The sequence below is a fragment of the Entelurus aequoreus genome, linkage group LG16, assembly GCF_033978785.1.
Source record: "Entelurus aequoreus isolate RoL-2023_Sb linkage group LG16, RoL_Eaeq_v1.1, whole genome shotgun sequence".
NCBI lineage: Eukaryota > Metazoa > Chordata > Actinopteri > Syngnathiformes > Syngnathidae > Entelurus > Entelurus aequoreus.
In genome coordinates, this window is record NC_084746.1 from 52,617,326 (window position 1) to 52,639,489 (window position 22,164).

The 22,164-nt window shown below is 37.8% G+C and overlaps 1 protein-coding gene across 6 annotated transcripts in view; it reads right to left on the reverse strand.

Moving 5' to 3' along the window:
• The window catches only part of LOC133631183 (receptor-type tyrosine-protein phosphatase mu-like), a 578,559-nt gene that overhangs the window by 76,740 nt on the left and 479,655 nt on the right, over nt 1–22,164 (reverse strand). For all 6 annotated transcript variants that reach the window (XM_062023331.1, XM_062023329.1, XM_062023328.1 and 3 more), the window contains 2 exons: nt 18,091–18,178; nt 14,052–14,128 (listed from right to left, as the gene is read on the reverse strand). In XM_062023331.1, the coding sequence (XP_061879315.1) occupies nt 14,052–14,128; nt 18,091–18,178 (165 nt within the window). The remainder of the gene's footprint in view (nt 1–14,051; nt 14,129–18,090; nt 18,179–22,164) is intronic.

Sequence of the window (22,164 nt, forward strand, 5' to 3'; positions counted from 1 at the left end):
AATCATGTGTGCTTACGGACTGTATCCCTGCAGACTGTATTGATATATATTGATATATAATGTATATATTGTGTTTTTTATGTTGATTCAACTAATTTATTTATTTATTTATTTTATTTCTTGCGCGGCCCGGTACCAATCGGTCGGGTCGCGGCCCGGTGGTTGGGGACCACTGGTGTAGTGTATGTAAGAGTGTTTCAGTAGTGTGTATAAGAGTGTTTCAGTAGTGTATGTAAGAGTGTTTCAGTACTGTGTATAAGTGTTTCAGTACTGTGTATAAGAGTGTTTCAGTACTGTGTATAAGAGTGTTTCAGTACTGTGTATAAGAGTGTTTCAGTAGTGTGTATAAGAGTGTTTCAGTAGTGTGTATAAGAGTGTTTTAGTAGTGTGTGTGAGAAAAAGATTTCAGTTGTTTATGTGAGAGCATTTCAGTAGTGTATGTAAGAGTGTTTCAGTAGTGTGTATAAGAGTGTTTCAGTAGTGTGTATAAGAGTGTTTCAGTAGTGTGTATAAGAGTGTTTTAGTAGTGTGTGTGAGAAAAAGATTTCAGTTGTTTATGTGAGAGCATTTCAGTAGTGTATGTAAGAGTGTTTCAGTAGTGTGTATAAGAGTGTTTCAGTAGTGTGTATAAGAGTGTTTCAGTAGTGTGTGTGAGAAAAATATTTCAGTTGTTTATGTAAGAGCATTTCAGTAGTGTATGTAGGAGTGTTTCAGTAGTGTGTATAAGAGTGTTTCAGTAGTGTGTATAAGAGTGTTTCAGTAGTGTGTATAAGAGTGTTTTAGTAGTGTGTGTGAGAAAAAGATTTCAGTTGTTTATGTGAGAGCATTTCAGTAGTGTATGTAAGAGTGTTTCAGTAGTGTGTATAAGAGTGTTTCAGTAGTGTGTATAAGAGTGTTTCAGTAGTGTGTGTGAGAAAAATATTTCAGTTGTTTATGTAAGAGCATTTCAGTAGTGTATGTAGGAGTGTTTCAGTAGTGTGTATAAGAGTGTTTCAGTAGTGTGTATAAGAGTGTTTCAGTAGTGTGTATAAGAGTGTTTCAGTAGTGTATGTAGGAGTGTTTCAGTAGTGTATGTAGGAGTGTTTCAGTAGTGTATGTAGGAGTGTTTCAGTAGTGTATGTAGGAGTGTTTCAGTAGTGTATGTAGGAGTGTTTCAGTAGTGTGTATAAGAGTGTTTCAGTAGGGTGTATAAGAGTGTTTCAGTAGGGTGTATAAGAGTGTTTCAGTAGGGTGTATAAGAGTGTTTCAGTAGGGTGTATGAGTGTTTCAGTAGGGTGTATGAGTGTTTCAGTAGGGTGTATAAGAGTGTTTCAGTAGTGTGTATAAGAGTGTTTCAGTAGTGTGTATAAGAGTGTTTCAGTAGTGTGTATAAGAGTGTTTCAGAAGTGTGTGTGAGAAAAAGATTTCAGTTGTTTATGTAAGAGTGTTTCAGTAGTGTGTATAAGAGTGTTTCAGTAGTGTGTGTATAAGAGTGTTTCAGTAGTGTGTGTATAAGAGTGTTTCAGTAGTGTATGTAGGAGTGTTTCAGTAGTGTATGTAGGAGTGTTTCAGTAGTGTATGTAGGAGTGTTTCAGTAGTGTATGTAGGAGTGTTTCAGTAGTGTGTATAGGAGTGTTTCAGTAGTGTGTATAGGAGTGTTTCAGTAGTGTGTATAGGAGTGTTTCAGTAGTGTGTGTATAAGAGTGTTTCAGTAGTGTGTGTATAAGAGTGTTTCAGTAGTGTGTATAAGAGTGTTTCAGTAGTGTGTATAAGAGTGTTTCAGTAGTGTATGTAGGAGTGTTTCAGTAGTGTGTATAAGAGTGTTTCAGTAGTGTATGTAGGAGTGTTTCAGTAGTGTATGTAGGAGTGTTTCAGTAGTGTGTATAAGAGTGTTTCAGTAGTGTGTATAAGAGTGTTTCAGTAGTGTGTATAAGAGTGTTTCAGTAGGGTGTATAAGAGTGTTTCAGTAGGGTGTATAAGAGTGTTTCAGTAGGGTGTATAAGAGTGTTTCAGTAGGGTGTATGAGTGTTTCAGTAGGGTGTATAAGAGTGTTTCAGTAGGGTGTATAAGAGTGTTTTAGTAGTGTGTGAGAGAAAATAATTTCAGTTGTTTATGTGAGAGCTTTTCAGTAGTGTATGTAAGAGTGTTTCAGTAGTGTGTATAAGAGTGTTTCAGTAGTGTGTATAAGAGTGTTTCAGTAGTGTGTATAAGAGTGTTTCAGTAGTGTATGTAGGAGTGTTTCAGTAGTGTATGTAGGAGTGTTTCAGTAGTGTATGTAGGAGTGTTTCAGTAGTGTATGTAGGAGTGTTTCAGTAGTGTGTATAGGAGTGTTTCAGTAGTGTGTATAGGAGTGTTTCAGTAGTGTGTGTATAAGAGTGTTTCAGTAGTGTGTGTATAAGAGTGTTTCAGTAGTGTGTATAAGAGTGTTTCAGTAGTGTGTATGAGAGTGTTTCAGTAGTGTGTATAAGAGTGTTTCAGTAGTGTGTATAAGAGTGTTTCAGTACTGTGTATAAGAGTGTTTCAGTAGTGTGTATAAGAGTGTTTTAGTAGTGTGTGTGAGAAAAATATTTCAGTAGTGTGTATAAGAGTGTTTCAGTAGTGTGTATAAGAGTGTTTCAGTAGTGTGTATAAGAGTGTTTCAGTAGTGTGTATAAGAGTGTTTCAGTACTGTGTATAAGAGTGTTTCAGTACTGTGTATAAGAGTGTTTCAGTAGTGTGTATAAGAGTGTTTCAGTAGTGTGTATAAGAGTGTTTCAGTAGTGTGTATAAGAGTGTTTCAGTAGTGTGTATAAGAGTGTTTCAGTAGTGTGTATAAGAGTGTTTCAGTAGTGTGTATAAGAGTGTTTCAGTAGTGTGTATAAGAGTGTTTCAGTACTGTGTATAAGAGTGTTTCAGTAGTGTGTGTGAGAGTGTTTCAGTAGTGTGTATAAGAGTGTTTCAGTAGGGTGTATAAGAGTGTTTCAGTAGGGTGTATAAGAGTGTTTCAGTAGGGTGTATGAGTGTTTCAGTAGGGTGTATGAGTGTTTCAGTAGGGTGTATAAGAGTGTTTCAGTAGTGTGTATAAGAGTGTTTCAGTAGTGTGTATAAGAGTGTTTCAGAAGTGTGTGTGAGAAAAAGATTTCAGTTGTTTATGTAAGAGCTTTTCAGTAGTGTATGTAAGAGTGTTTCAGTAGTGTGTATAAGAGTGTTTCAGTAGTGTATGTAGGAGTGTTTCAGTAGTGTATGTAGGAGTGTTTCAGTAGTGTATGTAGGAGTGTTTCAGTAGTGTATGTAGGAGTGTTTCAGTAGTGTGTATAAGAGTGTTTCAGTAGTGTGTATAAGAGTGTTTCAGTAGTGTGTATAAGAGTGTTTCAGTAGGGTGTATAAGAGTGTTTCAGTAGGGTGTATAAGAGTTTCAGTAGGGTGTATAAGAGTGTTTCAGTAGTGTGTATAAGAGTGTTTCAGAAGTGTGTGTGAGAAAAAGATTTCAGTTGTTTATGTAAGAGCTTTTCAGTAGTGTATGTAAGAGTGTTTCAGTAGTGTGTATAAGAGTGTTTCAGTAGTGTGTATAAGAGTGTTTCAGTAGTGTATGTAGGAGTGTTTCAGTAGTGTATGTAGGAGTGTTTCAGTAGTGTATGTAGGAGTGTTTCAGTAGTGTATGTAGGAGTGTTTCAGTAGTGTATGTAGGAGTGTTTCAGTAGTGTGTATAGGAGTGTTTCAGTAGTGTGTATAGGAGTGTTTCAGTAGTGTGTGTATAAGAGTGTTTCAGTAGTGTGTATAAGAGTGTTTCAGTAGTGTGTATAAGAGTGTTTCAGTAGTGTATGTAGGAGTGTTTCAGTAGTGTATGTAGGAGTGTTTCAGTAGTGTATGTAGGAGTGTTTCAGTAGTGTATGTAGGAGTGTTTCAGTAGTGTGTATAAGAGTGTTTCAGTAGTGTGTATAAGAGTGTTTCAGTAGTGTGTATAAGAGTGTTTCAGTAGGGTGTATAAGAGTGTTTCAGTAGGGTGTATAAGAGTGTTTCAGTAGGGTGTATAAGAGTGTTTCAGTAGGGTGTATGAGTGTTTCAGTAGGGTGTATGAGTGTTTCAGTAGGGTGTATGAGTGTTTCAGTAGGGTGTATGAGTGTTTCAGTAGGGTGTATAAGAGTGTTTCAGTAGGGTGTATAAGAGTGTTTTAGTAGTGTGTGAGAGAAAATAATTTCAGTTGTTTATGTGAGAGCTTTTCAGTAGTGTATGTAAGAGTGTTTCAGTAGTGTGTATAAGAGTGTTTCAGTAGTGTGTATAAGAGTGTTTCAGTAGTGTATGTAGGAGTGTTTCAGTAGTGTATGTAGGAGTGTTTCAGTAGTGTATGTAGGAGTGTTTCAGTAGTGTATGTAGGAGTGTTTCAGTAGTGTATGTAGGAGTGTTTCAGTAGTGTGTATAGGAGTGTTTCAGTAGTGTGTATAGGAGTGTTTCAGTAGTGTGTGTATAAGAGTGTTTCAGTAGTGTGTGTGTATAAGAGTGTTTCAGTAGTGTGTATAAGAGTGTTTCAGTAGTGTGTATAAGAGTGTTTCAGTAGTGTGTATGAGAGTGTTTCAGTAGTGTGTATAAGAGTGTTTCAGTACTGTGTATAAGAGTGTTTCAGTAGTGTGTATAAGAGTGTTTCAGTAGTGTGTATAAGAGTGTTTCAGTAGTGTGTATAAGAGTGTTTCAGTAGGGTGTATAAGAGTGTTTCAGTAGGGTGTATAAGAGTGTTTCAGTAGGGTGTATAAGAGTGTTTCAGTAGGGTGTATAAGAGTGTTTCAGTAGGGTGTATGAGTGTTTCAGTAGGGTGTATAAGAGTGTTTCAGTAGGGTGTATAAGAGTGTTTCAGTAGGGTGTATAAGAGTGTTTTAGTAGTGTGTGAGAGAAAATAATTTCAGTTGTTTATGTGAGAGCTTTTCAGTAGTGTATGTAAGAGTGTTTCAGTAGTGTGTATAAGAGTGTTTCAGTAGTGTGTATAAGAGTGTTTCAGTAGTGTGTATAAGAGTGTTTCAGTAGTGTATGTAGGAGTGTTTCAGTAGTGTATGTAGGAGTGTTTCAGTAGTGTATGTAGGAGTGTTTCAGTAGTGTGTGTATAAGAGTGTTTCAGTAGTGTGTGTATAAGAGTGTTTCAGTAGTGTGTATAAGAGTGTTTCAGTAGTGTGTATGAGAGTGTTTCAGTAGTGTGTATGAGAGTGTTTCAGTAGTGTGTATGAGAGTGTTTCAGTAGTGTGTATAAGAGTGTTTCAGTACTGTGTATAAGAGTGTTTCAGTACTGTGTATAAGAGTGTTTCAGTAGTGTGTATAAGAGTGTTTTAGTAGTGTGTGTGAGAAAAATATTTCAGTAGTGTGTATAAGAGTGTTTCAGTAGTGTGTATAAGAGTGTTTCAGTAGTGTGTATAAGAGTGTTTCAGTAGTGTGTATAAGAGTGTTTCAGTACTGTGTATAAGAGTGTTTCAGTACTGTGTATAAGAGTGTTTCAGTACTGTGTATAAGAGTGTTTCAGTACTGTGTATAAGAGTGTTTCAGTACTGTGTATAAGAGTGTTTCAGTAGTGTGTATAAGAGTGTTTCAGTAGTGTGTATAAGAGTGTTTCAGTAGTGTGTATAAGAGTGTTTCAGTAGTGTGTATAAGAGTGTTTCAGTAGTGTGTATAAGAGTGTTTCAGTACTGTGTATAAGAGTGTTTCAGTAGTGTGTGTGAGAAAAATATTTCAGTAGTGTATGTAAGAGTGTTTCAGTAGTGTGTATAAGAGTGTTTCAGTAGGGTGTATAAGAGTGTTTCAGTAGGGTGTATAAGAGTGTTTCAGTAGGGTGTATGAGTGTTTCAGTAGGGTGTATGAGTGTTTCAGTAGGGTGTATAAGAGTGTTTCAGTAGTGTGTATAAGAGTGTTTCAGTAGTGTGTATAAGAGTGTTTCAGAAGTGTGTGTGAGAAAAAGATTTCAGTTGTTTATGTAAGAGCTTTTCAGTAGTGTATGTAAGAGTGTTTCAGTAGTGTGTATAAGAGTGTTTCAGTAGTGTATGTAGGAGTGTTTCAGTAGTGTATGTAGGAGTGTTTCAGTAGTGTATGTAGGAGTGTTTCAGTAGTGTATGTAGGAGTGTTTCAGTAGTGTGTATAAGAGTGTTTCAGTAGTGTGTATAAGAGTGTTTCAGTAGTGTGTATAAGAGTGTTTCAGTAGGGTGTATAAGAGTGTTTCAGTAGGGTGTATAAGAGTGTTTCAGTAGGGTGTATAAGTGTTTCAGTAGGGTGTATAAGAGTTTCAGTAGGGTGTATAAGAGTGTTTCAGTAGTGTGTATAAGAGTGTTTCAGAAGTGTGTGTGAGAAAAAGATTTCAGTTGTTTATGTAAGAGCTTTTCAGTAGTGTATGTAAGAGTGTTTCAGTAGTGTGTATAAGAGTGTTTCAGTAGTGTGTATAAGAGTGTTTCAGTAGTGTGTATAAGAGTGTTTCAGTAGTGTATGTAGGAGTGTTTCAGTAGTGTATGTAGGAGTGTTTCAGTAGTGTATGTAGGAGTGTTTCAGTAGTGTATGTAGGAGTGTTTCAGTAGTGTGTATAGGAGTGTTTCAGTAGTGTGTATAGGAGTGTTTCAGTAGTGTGTGTATAAGAGTGTTTCAGTAGTGTGTGTATAAGAGTGTTTCAGTAGTGTGTGTATAAGAGTGTTTCAGTAGTGTGTATAAGAGTGTTTCAGTAGTGTATGTAGGAGTGTTTCAGTAGTGTATGTAGGAGTGTTTCAGTAGTGTATGTAGGAGTGTTTCAGTAGTGTGTATAAGAGTGTTTCAGTAGTGTGTATAAGAGTGTTTCAGTAGTGTGTATAAGAGTGTTTCAGTAGGGTGTATAAGAGTGTTTCAGTAGGGTGTATAAGAGTGTTTCAGTAGGGTGTATAAGAGTGTTTCAGTAGGGTGTATGAGTGTTTCAGTAGGGTGTATGAGTGTTTCAGTAGGGTGTATGAGTGTTTCAGTAGGGTGTATGAGTGTTTCAGTAGGGTGTATGAGTGTTTCAGTAGGGTGTATAAGAGTGTTTCAGTAGGGTGTATAAGAGTGTTTTAGTAGTGTGTGAGAGAAAATAATTTCAGTTGTTTATGTGAGAGCTTTTCAGTAGTGTATGTAAGAGTGTTTCAGTAGTGTGTATAAGAGTGTTTCAGTAGTGTGTATAAGAGTGTTTCAGTAGTGTATGTAGGAGTGTTTCAGTAGTGTATGTAGGAGTGTTTCAGTAGTGTATGTAGGAGTGTTTCAGTAGTGTATGTAGGAGTGTTTCGGTAGTGTGTATAGGAGTGTTTCAGTAGTGTGTATAGGAGTGTTTCAGTAGTGTGTGTATAAGAGTGTTTCAGTAGTGTGTGTGTATAAGAGTGTTTCAGTAGTGTGTATAAGAGTGTTTCAGTAGTGTGTATGAGAGTGTTTCAGTAGTGTGTATAAGAGTGTTTCAGTACTGTGTATAAGAGTGTTTCAGTAGTGTGTATAAGAGTGTTTCAGTAGTGTGTATAAGAGTGTTTTAGTAGTGTGTGTGAGAAAAATATTTCAGTAGTGTGTATAAGAGTGTTTCAGTAGTGTGTATAAGAGTGTTTCAGTAGTGTGTATAAGAGTGTTTCAGTACTGTGTATAAGAGTGTTTCAGTACTGTGTATAAGAGTGTTTCAGTACTGTGTATAAGAGTGTTTCAGTAGTGTGTATAAGAGTGTTTCAGTAGTGTGTATAAGAGTGTTTCAGTAGTGTGTATAAGAGTGTTTCAGTAGTGTGTATAAGAGTGTTTCAGTACTGTGTATAAGAGTGTTTCAGTAGTGTGTGTGAGAAAAATATTTCAGTAGTGTATGTAAGAGTGTTTCAGTAGTGTGTATAAGAGTGTTTCAGTAGTGTGTATAAGAGTGTTTCAGTAGTGTGTATAAGAGTGTTTCAGTAGTGTGTATAAGAGTGTTTTAGTAGTGTGTGTGAAAAAGATTTCAGTTGTTTATGTGAGAGCATTTCAGTTGTGTGTATAAGAGTGTTTCAGTACTGTGTATAAGAGTGTTTCAGTACTGTGTATAAGAGTGTTTCAGTAGTGTGTATAAGAGTGTTTCAGTAGTGTGTATAAGAGTGTTTCAGTAGTGTGTATAAGAGTGTTTCAGTACTGTGTATAAGAGTGTTTTAGTAGTGTGTGTGAAAAAGATTTCAGTTGTTTATGTGAGAGCATTTTAGTAGTGTATGTAAGAGTGTTTCAGTAGTGTGTATAAGAGTGTTTCAGTAGTGTGTATAAGAGTGTTTCAGTAGTGTGTATAAGAGTGTTTCAGTAGTGTGTATAAGAGTGTTTCAGTAGGGTGTATAAGAGTGTTTTAGTAGTGTGTGAGAGAAAATAATTTCAGTTGTTTATGTGAGAGCATTTCAGTTGTGTGTATAAGAGTGTTTCAGTACTGTGTATAAGAGTGTTTCAGTAGTGTGTATAAGAGTGTTTCAGTAGTGTGTATAAGAGTGTTTCAGTAGTGTGTATAAGAGTGTTTCAGTAGTGTGTATAAGAGTGTTTCAGTAGTGTGTGTAAGAGTGTTTCAGTAGTGTGTGTAAGAGTGTTTCAGTAGTGTGTGTAAGAGTGTTTCAGTAGTGTGTGTAAGAGTGTTTCAGTAGTGTGTGTAAGAGTGTTTCAGTAGTGTGTATAAGAGTGTTTCAGTAGTGTGTATAAGAGTGTTTTAGTAGTGTGTGTGAAAAAGATTTCAGTTGTTTATGTGAGAGCATTTCAGTTGTGTGTATAAGAGTGTTTCAGTACTGTGTATAAGAGTGTTTCAGTACTGTGTATAAGAGTGTTTCAGTAGTGTGTATAAGAGTGTTTCAGTAGTGTGTATAAGAGTGTTTCAGTACTGTGTATAAGAGTGTTTTAGTAGTGTGTGTGAAAAAGATTTCAGTTGTTTATGTGAGAGCATTTTAGTAGTGTATGTAAGAGTGTTTCAGTAGTGTGTATAAGAGTGTTTCAGTAGTGTGTATAAGAGTGTTTCAGTAGTGTGTATAAGAGTGTTTCAGTAGTGTGTATAAGAGTGTTTCAGTAGGGTGTATAAGAGTGTTTTAGTAGTGTGTGAGAGAAAATAATTTCAGTTGTTTATGTGAGAGCATTTCAGTTGTGTGTATAAGAGTGTTTCAGTACTGTGTATAAGAGTGTTTCAGTACTGTGTATAAGAGTGTTTCAGTAGTGTGTATAAGAGTGTTTCAGTAGTGTGTATAAGAGTGTTTCAGTAGTGTGTGTAAGAGTGTTTCAGTAGTGTGTGTAAGAGTGTTTCAGTAGTGTGTGTAAGAGTGTTTCAGTAGTGTGTGTAAGAGTGTTTCAGTAGTGTGTGTAAGAGTGTTTCAGTAGTGTGTGTAAGAGTGTTTCAGTAGTGTATGTAAGAGTGTTTCAGTAGTGTGTGTAAGAGTGTTTCAGTAGTGTGTGTAAGAGTGTTTCAGTAGTGTGTGTAAGAGTGTTTCAGTAGTGTGTGTAAGAGTGTTTCAGTAGTGTATGTAAGAGTGTTTCAGTAGTGTGTATAAGAGTGTTTCAGTAGTGTGTGAGAGAAAATAATTTCAGTTCTTTATGTGAGAGCATTTCAGTAGTGTATGTAAGAGGTAATTCTGAATAATGTCCCTAACGGCCCCTCATATTAGGGTGGCCTATTTGTTCTTAAGTGTGACAAGTTCCCTTACTTCTATTGTCTGATGATAAATTAATATCATAGATAGATAGATAGATAGATAGATGTAAAACAGACAGCAAAATGAGCAATATATAGACATTTCAAAATACCGCACGCACCTACGCACGCACGCACCTACCTACGCACGCACCTACGCACGCACGCACCTACCTACGCACGCACACAGAGGAGTTACTGAGTCTGTTTAGCTGATTGGAGAGCTAGCTCCTGCAGCTAGTGGGTCCATGATGACTTCTGTTTTGTTTGATCAGCTGTTTTACTGCCTTGTCACCAATTGAAAACAATTAAGGTATGTAAATAAACATTTACAGAATCTAACCGTGTAAATAACTTATTTTGCATCGTATATAACTGCAGCTTATAGTCCCGGTGCGGCTAATATATGGAAAAAAATGTTTTTCTTCTAAAATGTGGTGGGTGCGGCTAACATCCTCTATAGTGCGGAAAATATGGTACATAAAACAATGATGGCCTTCTTTGGCTACTTTTGAGACCCTTCTTAAAACCTATTTTTATTCACTGGCTTTTAATCCAGCATGAGACTTTAAACTGTTCTGAACTTTTTGAACTGTTTTTAACTGCTTTTTATCTAACAAATTGTTCTTAGGGTAATTTGTATTTGCTTTTTCAATGTGTATTTTACTTCTATTTTAAAATGTTATTTTTGCCTCTATTTCTTTGTGGTGTACAGCACTTTGTTCTTCAACTGTGGTGGTTTTTAAAGGGCTTTATAAATAAAGTTGGTATGGTATGTGGAGGTTTTTGTATGTTTTTGAGAGAATACAGTGAATCCCATTACCTGCATTATTAGCTGGATTTTAATAGCGTTTATTTGTGCGTAACAATGCATAAAAAAGGGTCAAACAGATGTGTTCTTGTCACACGTAAGGATTGCGAATGATAGGCAACATTCCAAAAAAAAAGTGCAGTTCCCTTTTAAAGGTTTGGTGCTCATAAACGGGCATATTACTGTTGGAACATAATTCAAAAGTCCTCTTGCATAATAGGGGACCTTTACAGACTTATTATTAGAGGTGTTTGATAATGGCTTTTTTGCCGATATTCCGGTATTGTCCAACTCTTAATTACCGATTCCGATATGAACCGATACCGATACATACAGTGGTGGAATTAACACATTATTATGCCTCATTTTGTTGTGATGCCCCGCTGGATGCATTAAACAATGTAACAAGGTTTTCCAAAATAAATCAACTCAAGTTATGGAAAAAAATGCCAACATGGCACTGCCATATTTATTATTGAAGTCACAAAGTGCATAATCTTTTTTAACATGCCTCAAAACAGCAGCTTGGAATTTGGGACATGCTCTCCCTGAGAGAGCATGAGGAGGTTGAGGTGGGTAGGGGGCAGCGGGGGGTGTATATTGTAGCGTCCCGGAAGAGTTAGTGCTGCAAGGGGTTCTGGGTATAAAATAAATATATAAATAAAAAAAATAAAAAAATAAAGTGAAGTGAAGTGAATTATATTTATATAGCGCTTTTCTCTAGTGACTCAAAGCGCTTTACATAGTGAAACCCAATATCTAAGTTACATTTAAACCAGAGTGGGTGGCACTGGGAGCAGGTGGGTAAAGTGTCTTGCCCAAGGACACAACAGCAGTGACTAGGATGGCGGAAGCGGGGATCGAACCTGCAACCCTCAAGTTGCTGGCACGGCCGCTCTACCAACCGAGCTATGCTGCCCCGCTATAGGACCTTATCTTCACCAGATTGTTCAAAAGGGTCCAACTCATGACCTTGTAAAAACTCTTTGTCCCATTTAGAAATATAACAAAAGTCCAAAATATAAAAAATAAAAATAAAAAAAGGTGAAATTTAAAATTTTTAAAATTTTATTTTTTTTCTATAAACCTTTGGATTTTTTTTATTTAAATTTTTTTTTCTCAAAAAAGATTTCCCACCAAAAGTTTGGATTTTTTCCGGCCAGAATTTATTTTTATTTTTTTTTGGCTTGAGTTTTTCCTCTTAAAAATGTTGGATTAGGACCTAATGAAGTATCGATAGTAGAGATGTCCGATAATGGCTTTTTTGCCGATATCCGATATTCCGATATTGTCCAACTCTTAATTACCGATATCAACCGATACCGATATATACAGTTGTGGAATTAACACATTATTATTGTAGCGTCCCGGAAAAGTTAGTGCTGCAAGGGGTTCTGGGTATTTGTTCTGTTGTGTTACGGTGCGGATGTTCTCCCGAAATGTGTTTGTCATTCTTGTTTGGTGTGGGTTCACAGTGTGGCGCATATTTGTAACAGTGTTAAAGTTGTTTATACGGCCACCCTCAGTGTGACCTGTATGGCTGTTGACCAAGTATACATTGCATTCACTTGTGTGTGTGAAAAGCCGTAGATGTTATGTAATTGGGCCGGAACGCAAAGGCAGTGCCTTTAAGGCACGCCCCCAATATTGTTGCCTGGGTGGAAATCGGGAGAAATTGGGGAGAATGGTTGCCCCGGGAGATTTTCGGGAGGGGCACTGAAATTCGGGAGTCTCCCGGGAAATTCGGGAGGGTTGGCAAGTATGACTGGGAGATGCAACTGCTCTGTACTTCTCCCTACGTGCGTGTACCACTCCGTACAGCGGCCTTTTAAAAAGTCACAAATGTTACTTTTTGAAACAGATACCGATCATTTCCGATATTACATTTTAAAGCATTTATCGGCCGATAATATCGACAGTCCAATATTATCGGACATCTCTAATTATTATTACACTTGGATGACAGGAATATAATAATTGGACTTAGAACATTGCCTGGACAGTTATAAAGGATTTACCATAGGGACAGTTCTTTCTATTTCTAAAGGCCACTACTAGCGACCACGCAGTCTGATAGTTTATACATCAATGATGACATCTTAACATTGCAACACATGCCAATACGGCCAGGTTAACTTATAAAGTGACATTTTAAATTTCCCGCTAAACTCCCGGTTGGAAACGTCTATGTATGATGACGTATGCGCGTGACGTCACGACGGCAACGGAAGTATTCGTACCCAATGTGTCACCGTACAAACTGCTCTGTTTTCATCGAACAATTCCACAGTATTCTGGACATCTGTGTTGGTGAATCTTTTGCAATTTGTTTAATGAACAATGGAGACTGCAAAGAAGAAAGCTGTAGGTGGGAGCGGTGTATTAGCGGCTGGCTGCAGCAACACAACAAGGAGTACTTACTTGGATAGCAGACGCGCTAGCCGCCAACCGCACGGATGATCGGGTGAAGTCCTTCGTCGCGCCGTCGATCGCTGGAACGCAGGTGAGCACGGGTGTTGATGAGCAGATGAGGGCTGGCTGGCGTAGGTGGAGCGCTAATGTTTTTATCATAGCTCTGTGAGGTCCGGTTGCTAAGTTAGCTTCAGCGTCGTTAGCAACAACATTGTTAAGCTTTGCCAGGCTGAGAATTATTAACCGTGTATTTACATGTCCATGGTTTAATAGTATTGTTGATCTTCTGTCTATCCTTCCAGACAGGGATTTCTTTTATTTTGTTTCTATCTGCATTTGAACCAGATGCTATCACGTTAGCTCAGTAGCTAAAGTGCTTCGCCGATGTATTGTCGTGGAGATAAAAGTCACTGTGAATGTCCATTTCGCGTGCTCGACTCTCATTTTCAAGAGGATATAGTATCCCAGGTGGTTTAAAATACAAATCCGTGATCCACAATAGAAAAAGGAGAGTGTGTGGAATCCAATGAGACCTTGTGCCTAAGTTACGGTCAGAGCGAAAAAAGATACACCCTGCACTGCCTCTCTAGTCCTTCACTCTAACGTTCCTCATCCACGAATCTTTCATCCTGGCTCAAATTAATGGGGTAATCGTCGCTTTCTCGGTCCGAATCTCTCTCGCTCCATTGTAAACAACGGGGAATTGTGAGGAATACTAGCTCCTGTGACGTCACGCTACTTCCGGTACAGGCAAGGCTTTTTTTTATCAGATACCAAAAGTCGCGAACTTTATCGTCGATTTTCTCTACTAAATCCTTTCAGCAAAAATATGGCAATATCGCGAAATGATCAAGTATGACACATAGAATGGATCTGCTATCCCCGCTTGAATAAAAAAATGTCATTTCAGTTGGCCTTTAAATATCTTAATTTATTTGGGTGCCATACTTTTGTTGAGGTTTTAGGTGTACATTTAATTGCATCCTCCCTAAGGGACTCCATTAGGTATGAAAGATTGCTTCCTAGCATTTGTTGTTTGGTGTGTTATTCTCTGCAAGCGCCGTCATCCTCTGATCTTTATTCCTCTTAACTTAACCACAAAGTGATACAGTACAATATAAAGGCAGCGTGTTTGCGTGCCACTCCTCCCTCCCCCCCCCGGGGGGCCCCTGTGACGGGTGGCACCGGCGCCCTCTCCCACCCCCGAGAGGAAGCGCGGTGACCTTTGCGTCGGTGGCGCTGGCTGGTGTGTGTACTTACATCAACGTAATTTGCATTAATGTAATCGGAGCTCTGTTCCCCCTCCAGGGCCTGCAGCCTGACACGGGAGTGATCATCTGGAAAAAAGGCAAGAGAGGAAGAAAGCAGCATGGAATGAATTATATTAACCAGGCCACGCGCTCGGCGGGTGGAGGAACAGTGACAAGTCATGGAAAAGCAGGGCGGAGAGGAAGGATGAACACGCTGAGGAAGAGATGGAAAATAAGACTTTTTATCAAAGTAAACAGCATCAATATTGATTATAATAATTTAATGCCAAAGGCCTTTTTGATTCATATTTGCTATAATAAACAACGTCTTAATGTGTTACATTGATGTGTTTTGCTAAGCTTGGTTCGCTGTGGTATGGCAAAATAATTGTATCTAAGTTGTGTTTCAATGACTTCCCGGCGAGAAGACAAAAGCTGTCTTTGATCCTGCCAAGAAGAAGGCTGGTAAAACTCCCCTGTGTAGGATGGGAAGCAACAGGAAGGTGTTCTGTTTCTTTCATGTGTTGTAATCAACAGAAATATATTGTCTTGACCCGAGATCTACAAAGCGAAGAGGAAGCAGGACCTGACTCCCCTACAGGGACCTTTTCTTTGAACTGTTTTACGACCTTTTCTTTGAACTGTTCTGTAACCAAAGGCGATGGCTGTTTACGACCCCTCGTCCCTTAGAAACAGCTGTTGGCCATGTAATCAGGGAAAGTCCAAATAAAAGAGGAGGCGAACAATCTTTCGCCAGAGCATAATGACACTGTACAAGGGTACGGTATGGCGTAGTGGGTAGAGCGGCCGTGCCAGAAATCTGAGGGTTGCAGGTTCGCTCCCCGCCTCTTGACATCCAAATCACTGCCATTGTGTCCTTGGGCAGGACACTTCACCCTTGCCCCCGGTGCCGCTCACACTGGTGAATGAATGATGAATGAATGATAGGTGGTGGTCGGAGGGGCCGTAGGCGCAAACTGGCAGCCTCGCTTCCGTCAGTCTACCCCAGGGCAGCTGTGGCTACAAATGTAGCTTACCACCACCAGTTGTGAATGAATGATGGGTTCCCACTTCTCTGTGAGCGCTTTGAGTATCTAATAATAGAAAAGCGCGATATAAAATCTAATCCATTATTACTATTATTATTATTATTATTACTCCCCTACAGGGACCTCTTCTTTGAACTGTTTTACGACCTTTTCTTTGAACTGTTCTGTAACCAAAGGCGATGGCTGTTTACGACCCCTCGTCCCTTAGAAACAGCTGTTGGCCATGTAATCAGGGAAAGTCCAAATAAAAGAGGAGGCGAACAATCTTTCGCCAGAGCGTAATGACACTGTACAAGGGTACGGTATGGCGTAGTGGGTAGAGCGGCCGTGCCAGAAATCTGAGGGTTGCAGGTTCGCTCCCCGCCTCTTGACATCCAAATCGCTGCCGTTGTGTCCTTGGGCAGGACACTTCACCCTTGCCCCCGGTGCCGCTCACACTGGTGAATGAATGATGAATGAATGATAGGTGGTGGTCGGAGGGGCCGTAGGCGCAAACTGGCAGACTCCCAGGGCAGCTGTGGCTACAAATGTAGCTTACCACCACCAGTTGTGAAGGAATGATGGGTTCCCACTTCTCTGTGAGCGCTTTGAGTATCTAATAATAGAAAAGCGCAATATAAAATCTAATCCATTATTATTATTATTATTATTATTATTATTATTATTACTCCCCTACAGGGACTACTTCTTTGAACTGTTTTACGACCTTTTCTGTGAACTGTTTACGACCTTTTCTGTGAACTGTTCTGTAACCAAAAGCGATGGCTGTTTACGACCCCCCGTCCCTTAGAAACAGCTGTTGCCATGTAATCAGGGAAAGTCCAAATAAAAGAGGAGGCGTACAATCTTTTGCCAGAGCGTAATGACACTGTACAAGGGTACAGATGTACACGTTTCTCCTCACTGAGCCAAATTGAATTCTGTCTCTGTTTGATTCTTTGCTTCTTGTCTTGTTTAATAGATGTCATCCGTGTTTGAACCTGACATGGTACTTGAGCTGAAAATGTACAGGTACAATTTTTTTTTAAAGTAAAACAAAAAATGGATAGATGTTGATCGTCCAACTCATACTGACTGGTAAACACAAGCTATGGAAATGATATCAGTAGAAAAAAACCGAATTTAGTTTAGATAATAATGAGTCATATATTAAAATTATTTAAAAAAAAAGTTTTTATATTATAATTTAAAAAAATCTGTCCTTTCTAATCCATTTTCTACCGCTTGTTACTCTCGGTGTCTCCTACCCGCTCAAGCAAATATTGTCTAAAAATTCATTTTCCTATCGATTATGTGACATCATCGCGCTTGCGCCGCAGTATATATGTATAATATACATATACATATATACATATATATATATATATATATATATATATATATATATATATATATATATATATATATATATATATATATATATATATATATATATAATATATACACTACCGTTCAAAAGTTTGTGGTCACATTGAAATGTCCTTATTTTGGAAGGAAAAGCACTGTACTTTCCAATGAAGATAACTTTAAACTAGTCTTAACTTGAAAGAAATACACTCTATACATTGCTAATGTGCTAAATGACTATTCTAGCTGCAAATGTCTGCTTTTTGGTGCAATATCTACATAGGTGTATAGAGGCCCATTTCCAGCAACTATCACTCCAGTGTTCTAATGGTACAATGTGTTTGCTCATTGGCTCAGAAGGCTAATTGATGATTAGAAAACCCTTGTGCAATCATGTTCACACATCTGAAAACACTTTAGCTCGTTACAGAAGCTACAAAACTGACCTTCCTTTGAGCAGATTGAGTTTCTGGAGCATCACATTTGTGGGGTCAATTAAACGCTCAAAATGGCCAGAAAAAGAGAACTTTCATCTGAAACGCGACAGTCTATTCTTGTTCTTAGAAATGAAGGCTATTCCACTAAATTGTTTGGGTGACCCCAAACTTTTGAACGGTAGTGTGTATATATATATATATATATATATATATATATATATATATATATATATATATATATATATACACACACACACACATACAACCCGGCCCCAGGCCAAATTGTCTTAACCCAATGTGGCCCCCGAGTCAAAAAGTTTGGGGACCCCTGGTGTAGTGTGTGTATGTTAGCGATTAGAGATGTCCGATAATGGCTTTTTTGCCGATATCCGATATAGTCCAACTCTTAACTACCGATTCCGATATCTTTTTGAAACCGATTCCGATCATTTTGAAACAGATACCGATAAGTTCCGATATTACATTTTAAAGCATTTATCGGCCGATAATATCGGCAGTCCGATATTATCGGACATCCCTATTAGCGATAACACATACTACTAAAAGTGTTGTGTTTTCTACCTTGATTTGAGCTCACTGAGGGGGAAAAAAAGGTTTATTTTGGTCCTGATTTATAAAGGAATGAAATTATAGCCAACACTAAATTGGCCCTCGTGTGTGAATGTGAGTGTCAATGTTGTGTTGGCCCTGCCATGAGATGGCGACTTGTCCAGGGTGTACACCGCCTTCCGCCCGAATGCAGGCAACGAACAAGCGGTAGAAAATGGATAGATGGATGGATGGAAATTATAGCCCGATAACATTAGAGAGAACATCCATGATTAAACATATTAGGTATTACTGTGGCAATCAGGAATCGCTACAATGTGAATGAGTGCAAATTGATACAAAATAGAGAGTACTGAATGTAATATTCCAATGAGTACAAGTTGATATACAATTAAAAGTATTGTTTTGGCCACACGAGTATCCCAGAAGCGTCTTCCTCCTCCCAAAGACGCAGGAAGATAAATCTGTGTGTGAACTGGAAAGGTCAAAGCTGCTCTCGCTGGCTGATAATAAAACTCTTTGTCTGAGCAGCTTACACTTATCCACCGTCACAAAGCCAAGCCAATAAATCAGACGGCAGGATGGAGGCAGGAGGGGGGGGGGGGGGGGGGGAAGAAAGTTGGGGAGGAGAAGATTGTGCACGTACACGCAATGATATTCCCGTATCGGTTCTTCATGCGGTTCTCATCCTTCTTGGCCGAGTCCCATGGAGCCGACTGTCCCTCGAAGAAGCTCTGCAGAGGGAGGAGAACGAGGGGGGTGAAACATGGAAACACCTCTCAACAGGAAGTGGAAGACAGGCAATTTTTTAGGGGGAAAAAAATACTGTGAAGTCACACAAACACATCAGTGTTGGAACCGTTGCTCAGGTAAAGATTGCATCTCATATACCGGAAATATTGTCTGATTACAAGAACATTTGAAAGAGTAGTGTTGGAACCACGATATCACTCAGTGACCTCAGAGAGCATCAGAGAGTAGAGATGTCCGATAATGGCTTTTTTGCCGATATCCGATATTGTCCAACTCTTAATTACCGATACCGATATCAACCGATACCGATATATACAGTCGTGGAATTAACACATTATTATGCCTAATTTTGTTGTGATGCCCCGCTGGATGCATTAAACAATGTAACAAGGTTTTCCAAAATAAATCAACTCAAGTTATGGAAAAAAAAATGCCAACATGGCACTGCCATATTTATTATTGAAGTATACATATATATATATATATATATATATATATATATATATATATATATATATATATATATATATATATATATATATATATATATATATATATATATATATATATACACTGTAGGTTATTATTATTATTATTTTAAATTGATTTTCTTTCTATATATATATATATATATACTTACAGTGTATATATATATATATATATATATATATATATATACTTACAGTATATATATATATATATATATATATATATATATATATATATATATATTAGAGATGCCCGATAATGGCTTTTTTGCCAATATCCGATATTTCGATATTGCCCAACTCTTAATTACTGATTCCGATATCAACCGATGCCGATATATACAGTCGTGGAATGAACACATTATTATGCCTCATTTTGTTGCGATGCCCCGCTGGATGCATTAAACAATGTAACAAGGTTTTCCAAAATAAATCAACTCAAGTTATGGAAAAAAAAAATGCCAACATGGCACTGCCATATTTATTATTGAAGTCACAAAGTGCATTATTTTTTTTTAACATGCCTCAAAACAGCAGCTTGGAATTTGGGACATGCTCTCCCTGAGAGAGCATGAGGAGGTTGAGGCGGGCGGGGTTGGAATTCAAGGACCTCAACGAAGATAAGACAACAGCACGCAGACGAAGCAGAGACAAGGCGAAATCACAAGGCCCCCAGCACATTCCGTCACGTATTGTGCGTACTGGAAGCTGCTTTGCATAAGTGTGACCACTCCTGATGGTAAAACTGCAAACCCAACAAGGACTTTTTGCCATATTTCACACCCCCAGAGATGCAGCCATCAGGACAAGTTTCGTCATTTCTCACAAAATCGCCAGAAAAAGTAAGGCGTTTTCTGACGGAGAGTTTATTAAGGAGTGTTTGTTGGAATCTGTTGCACTGATATGCCCGGAGAAGAGGGCCGCATTTGAGAACGTGTCACTCTCCCGACGCACTGTAACGAGGCGGGTTGAGGCCATCGCTGGAAACTTGGAGCTTCAGCTGAAGAACAGAACGGCCGACTTTGACTGCTTTTCGCTGGCTTTGGATGAGAGCTGCGATGTACGTGACACCGCCCAGCTGCTCATCTTCATACTTTCAAATCACGGAGGAGCTGGCAGCCATGCAGTCAATTAAAGAGACAACCAGAGGTAATGACTTAGGTAAATGCGTGTTTGGACATGTTAGGACTGAAACGGGACAAGCTGGCAGGTGTGACAACAGATGGTTGTCCAAATCTGACGGGGAAAAATGTTGGACTTTTAAAGAGGATACAGGATAAAGTGACAGAAATGGACATTTTTGCATTGTATTATACATCAGGATATTTTTTTTTCTGGTGATATCTACATGGCAGTGTCAACGGCAACATGACATTGTGTCTTTTTGCACAATTCGCAGTGTGGACAAGTGAAGTGCTGCATTAGGATTGTGAAAGTCTGCCTGCGGGCTGGGAGGCGGGTCGCGGGTACGCTGCTTTAGCGGGAAGGAAGGTACATTTCTTTTTATGCCTTCAATCATGGATGCTTTCACTGGTCCGGGCAGCAAATAAAGATCTTTCAGACATTAAATCATGGCCATTTAGCCTTTAAATATGCTAAAGGATATGTCCATCCATTCAGCGGGGATGGGAGCACGCCAAGGAGACGGATCATAAGCGCTTCCTCCTTTATGGCTTCATGTCCAAGATAAGGAGACACATTGTCTTCCAGCTGAGGGGTGTCGCTTCTAAACGGCTTCTGTCAAACTATTTTATGGCGCCGCAAAAGCTGCTTCTCAAAGCTTCATAGATTTGCAAGAAGGGGTTTGTATTAGTACAAAAATTTTAGACCCATCACGTGGATTTCCTCATGCAATCGCTATATCCTGATAGTATCATTAATGTTGGTAAGTATGGGGAAAATATTTTATCATAAATTATGATTCAATATTTTGCCCATACTTACCAACATTAATTAATGAATTTAATAAATTTGCGACAAGGAAAAATGAAAAACAATAGTACAGTATTTTTGAAAAATATAGCTTAAATATTGTATGATAACTTATGATACAATATTTCCCCCATACTTACCAACATTAATGATACTATCAGGATATAGCGATTGTATGAGGAAATCCACATGTGATGGGTCTAAAATTTTTGCGACGAGAAAAAATTGAAAATAATAGTACAGTATTTTTGAAAAATATAGCTTAAATATTTTACCATAACTTACGATACAATATTTTCCCCATACTTACCAACATTAATGATACCATCAGGATATAGCGATTGTATGAGGAAATCCACATGTGATGGGTCTAAAATTTTTGCGAAGAGGAAAAATCCAAAATAATAGTACAGTATTTTTGAAAAATATAGCTTAAATATTGTATCATAACTTATGATACAATATTTTCCCCATACTTACCAACATTAATGATACCATCAGGATATAGCGATTGTATGAGGAAATCCACGTGATGGGTCTAAAATTTTTGCGACGAGGAAAAATCCAAAATAATAGTACAGTATTTTTGAAAAATATAGCTTAAATATTGTACCATAACTTATGATACAATATTTTCCCCATACTTACTAACATTAATGATACTATCAGGATATAGCGATTGTATGAGGAAATCCACGTGATGGGTCTAAAATTTTTGCGACGAGGAAAAATGAAAAATAATAGTACAGTATTTTTGAGAAATATAGCATAAATATTGTATCATAACTTATAATACAATATTTCCCCCATACTTACCAACATTAATGATACTATCAGGATATTGCGATTGTATGAGGAAGTCCACATATGATGGGTCTAAAATTTTGCGACGAGGAAACATTAAAAATAATAGTACAGTATTTTTGAAAAATATAGCTTAAATATTGTATCAAAACTTATGATACAATATTTTCCCCATACTTACCTACATTAATGATACTATCAGGATATAGCGATTGTATGAAGAAATCCACATGTGATGGGTCTAAAATTTTTGCGACAAGGAAAAATGAAAAATAATAGTACAGTATTTTTGAGAAATATAGCATAAATATTGTATCATAACTTATAATACAATATTTCCCCCATACTTACCAACATTAATGATACTATCAGGATATTGCGATTGTATGAGGAAATCCACATGTGATGGGTCTAAAATTTTGCGACGAGGAAACATTAAAAATAATAGTACAGTATTTTTGAAAAATATAGCTTAAATATTGTATCAAAACTTATGATACAATATTTTCCCCATACTTACCAACATTAATGATACTATCAGGATATATCGATTGTATGAGGAAATCCACATGTGATGGGTCTAAAATTTTTGCGACGAGGAAAAATTAAAAATAATAGTACAGTATTTTTGAAAAATATAGCTTACATTTTTTTTTAATAACTTATGATACAATATTTTCCCCATACTTACCAACATTAATGATACTATCAGGATATATCGATTGTATGAGGAAATCCACATG